The sequence below is a fragment of the Aedes aegypti genome, chromosome 2, assembly GCF_002204515.2.
Source record: "Aedes aegypti strain LVP_AGWG chromosome 2, AaegL5.0 Primary Assembly, whole genome shotgun sequence".
NCBI lineage: Eukaryota > Metazoa > Arthropoda > Insecta > Diptera > Culicidae > Aedes > Aedes aegypti.
Window position 1 is genome coordinate 324,895,307 of NC_035108.1, and position 4,238 is coordinate 324,899,544.

At 37.9% G+C, this 4,238-nt stretch overlaps 1 protein-coding gene across 1 annotated transcript; it reads right to left on the reverse strand.

The window, feature by feature from the left end:
* Positions 1–3,418: 3,418 nt before the first annotated feature.
* LOC110675195 lies at positions 3,419–3,889 on the reverse strand. The gene has a single exon (XM_021839606.1). It carries the CDS (start codon positions 3,887–3,889, stop codon positions 3,419–3,421), a length of 471 nt encoding a protein of 156 aa, XP_021695298.1.
* Between the last annotated feature and the right edge of the window lie 349 nt (positions 3,890–4,238).

Here is a 4,238-nt window from a genome sequence, read left to right on the forward strand (position 1 = left end):
AAGTTTCAAAAACTTTAGTTTCAAATGACGAAAACAGTTGATGTTTTATACGCCTATGAATGACGATTGCAACTCCCCCACATGCCCCATCGAGTCGATCATTACGATAAACAAAAAAGTTAGGATCTTTTTTTAGTTTGGATCCAGGTTTTAAATAAGTTTCGGTAATAACTGCTACATGCACGTTATTAGCTGTAAGAAAATTAAACAGCTCGTCCTCTTTACCATTCAGAGAACGAGCTTTCCAATTTAAAATATTTAAATTATTATTTGGATCCATTAGAAAAACGTAAACCAATAACAATTTGATTTGTAAATTTTACACCTACTTGGACTGCTTCAATTATAGTGGTGGCTTTGAACATTGCATCAATCATTAGATTCAATTGTTCAGTTAGAAAATTAAAATCAGAGGCAGACATATCATCTGATGATTTCCCATTGGAATTTTCGGTAGACGAATAAGCGGGGTAGGAGTTATCTGTGGCGGTATGGTTTTTTCCATTCGATTGGAAACAAGTAGAATGGGAACTCATGGAACGAATAGGGGAAGAGTTCAAATTACCTGCTACGATATCGGCAAAGGATTTACCGTGGGTAGATACATTCGAAATTGAAAGATTCGAACGGCTAACCGACGGATTAAAATTTTTTTGTGAATGAGCATGATTATGATCTTCCTGGTGGGTATGATTCCTAATCAAGCGATCGTTAACTTAAAAATGAGCATTGTTTGATACTCTACCATGCAAATTCCGGAAACGACCGTTATCGTAACGGATATTATCCTTCATCTGCCTGGCACGAGCCTCAACGACTCTTTTGCGTGAAGGGCATTCCCAAAAGTTAGCTTTGTGAGGGCCCTTGCAATTGGCGCATTCAAACTTTCTGGTATCTTTCACAGGACAGTCGTCCTTAGCGTGAGAACCTCCGCAAATCATGCATTTAGCATCCATGCGACAATTTTTTGTACCATGACCCCACTTTTGGCACCGACGGCACTGAGTTGTGTTCTGGTAATTTCCTCCAGGTTTCTGGAAATGTTCCCATGTCACACGGACATCGAACATAAGTTTTGCTTTTTCTAAAGCTGTAATATTATTTAGTTCTTTTTTGTTAAAGTGAACTAAATAAAATTCTTGAGAAAGCCCTTTCCGAACAATGCCAGATTGGGTTCTCTTTTTCATAATGATTACTTGGACTGGGGAAAATCCAAGTAAATCATTTATTCCATTTTTGATCTCTTCAGGTGACTTATAGTCACTTGAGAGACCTTTCAAGACAACTTTGAACAAACGTTCAGTTTTGTCGTCATAAGTAAAAAATTTGTGCTTCTTCTCTTCAAGATGTCTGAGAAGAAGTTCACGATCTTTAATAGTTTCCGGCAAAACGCGACAGTCTCCTTTCTTTACGATTTGGAAGGAAACCTTGATTCCCCTAATGGAGTTCAAGATCTCCTGCCTAAATCCCCCAAATTCGGAACAACTGACCACGATAGGCGGCACTCTTTGCTTCCTCACTTGAATCAAAGAGCCTGGGCTAGAGGCTGCTTCGATTTGGTGTTCGGAAAATTTGTCTAGAGCATCAAACTGATTGCTCATTTCGATACAATTATTCATTTCACCCTTGGAAGAAACTTCGCATTCCGGAGAAGCGTCCTTTCTTCCATTCTTGTCACGTGTAGTGACAGTTTTAGAACCCACTTTTTTGGAAGGAAGTAGTGAATTCAGAGATTCACCCTTCCTTTTGTTAGTTGTTGATACCATGTTTAGTTAATAAACGAGAAAGACGTGACCTTCGAGAGGTTTTTTCCCTAGACGGTGTCCAAACAAGGATCGTAAAGGGATCAATAGTAGAAAAAATAGTACTGAAAAGTACTGTTTAAGTAGCACTAGAAAGTACCGTTTTTAATTTTAGCACTGAAAAGTACTGTTTTATTGCTTTAGGTAGTTTTTAAGAAAACTTCCAAGAGCAGAGAGAATTCGTGTACGCACAACACGAAGGTGCGATGCGCACTGAACGTCGAAAATACTGTTTTTCATTATTTTAGACACACCAATACATTTTGGACCCTTAAAGTATATATTTTGGACCCCCTGCATTTTTTATCATTTGGCGACAAAGTCCACGACCCTGGTTGTATAATATGCTTGCCCATAGTCTAATCAATCAATTGACAATGGAAAATCAAAGAAATTCTACGCTTTTAGTTCAGAGATTTGAAAAAAAAGTTTTTGTTTACATTTGAAAAATTTCTGACGGCTCCAATTTCTGTGTGTAACGGTTGCATGGATGAACCGATTGAATTAAATTAATTTCAGATAAAATAAACACACTTTCTATGTACAAACGGTTGATGCAAGTGCGGAATAGTCCTATCTTTCCAAATGGCATGCAAATTGAGTTGGTCTTTTGATTTAAACTGGGAAATTAGCAGGAAAATGCCGCTGGGGGTCCAAAATATATAGAGGTCCAAAATATATTGGTTACCCTACCCACCATAAGTATGGAATCGCGTATTGCAACACTCATACTGAATATTGCAGCACCTAAAATGAATATTATTTCGGGATTGCAAAGATAAATTTTAATTAATTTTTCGGGAATGTCTTTTAACACTTCAGTCGTCTCGCTGTTGTATTTTGTACAACACTGGTGAAAAAACCTCGCTTTTCGATCACAACAGCAGCGTGGTGGTTCTGACGGTGATCAACCACGCGGCGACTGGAAGGTTATTATGCCACCCTTAGTCACTAATCTAAAAATTGATGAGAAAACTTTTATCACTAAGCTTTAGGTGATGCCAAACTTGAAAGTGCTGCAAAGTATTTCAACGATTCCATACTTTTGGCGGGTAGTGTATGTGATTGTACGGGAGCTCTGACCTAAGTTTAACTTTCAACAACTGAAATGTTAACGAAAATGAGTTTAAAGCGAGATACAACCTTATTCAATTGTTTATAAAGTTATCAACTAAAGTATTTGACATGTCGGGCTCAACTGAATTCGATCAACTAGGATGAAACAATGATATAGGATTAATTTTTAATATATTTAAAATGAATATCCCATATTAACTTCGAATTGAATGCGCCATTGAATTGAAATTTAGAGAGAATTTTTTTTTACCCTAAGGTATCTAAGGGGTGCGCCGTTGAATTTTAAACATTTTTTTGGTCCATTCTATTGGACATTATTTATACTAAATTATTTTACATTCCCAAGTGAAGAAAAGACATTTTTTCCAATATTCCCAAACCAGCAGGGCAATGATGATATAACTTGCCACAATCCTTGCCATTCAAACCACTTATCCGCGCATCTTTATAAACGTGGTCGATGTGATCTGTCTGGAATGGCCTGAAATGCATCCAAATGTAAGTCACTCTATACAAAACAAAACTAAAGCCAATCTCTCTTACGTGAACACCACATCCAATATTTCGCCAAACATTCCATTATGACTGAGGGGTGCTTCTGCAATCTCACAAATCGTCTTCAGTACACAATCACGCCCATCAGTTCCAAACGTATCAAACATCCGCTCCAACGTTTGATACAGCACTGCACGACTATTGTCCACAAAGTCATTGTTCAATCGATGTTTGAAGTAACTCTCCGGAACCGGCCATATTATGGACGACGGGATGTTGTAGTTTGCCTGGACATTTGAAATGGCGACAATGTTCCGAACCAGCTTGTAATGGTTGCAGGAAATTGTGCTCAGAGCACCCAGCGTTAGTTTCGCCAGTCCGCCACCCGGTTGATAGGTAATCCAACGCTTCGATAGCATGTGACTTTCCGGTTCACATTCTGTGCAGTTTACATTCTCTGCGAAACAACTATCTAGAACCAGCAACAGGATTAACAACTTCATGAAATTATGCATGTCGATAAGCTTGCTCTCAGTACTCAACTGATAGAGTACTTTTGGTTTTTTGAATCAAGTACTTCGGTAAGGTGTATTTCAAAATCGATAATATTGTTAACGTAAATAGGGTTAACGAGGCACAGTTTAGCGTATAAGTGTGAATTAATTGTTTCCATTACTTTCAGGTTAGTGCACTTGGAGAGTATACGCTATTTTCACTCAGGGTCTAAGCCGCATAACTTGTTGAGCTAACAAGCTTTAGAACCAATATTGCGGTTTGTCTGTCATATAAATCAAATTTTGAATCTTTTATGATACAGCTCCAAAAATCCTCCCGTTATGTGGCAATGATGCGTAATCTAGAATA

Excerpts from the sequence above, each read along its gene's own strand:
- LOC110675195 (XM_021839606.1), bottom strand. The coding sequence starts at position 3,889 with ATGCATAATTTCATGAAGTTGTTAATCCTGTTGCTGGTTCTAGATAGT.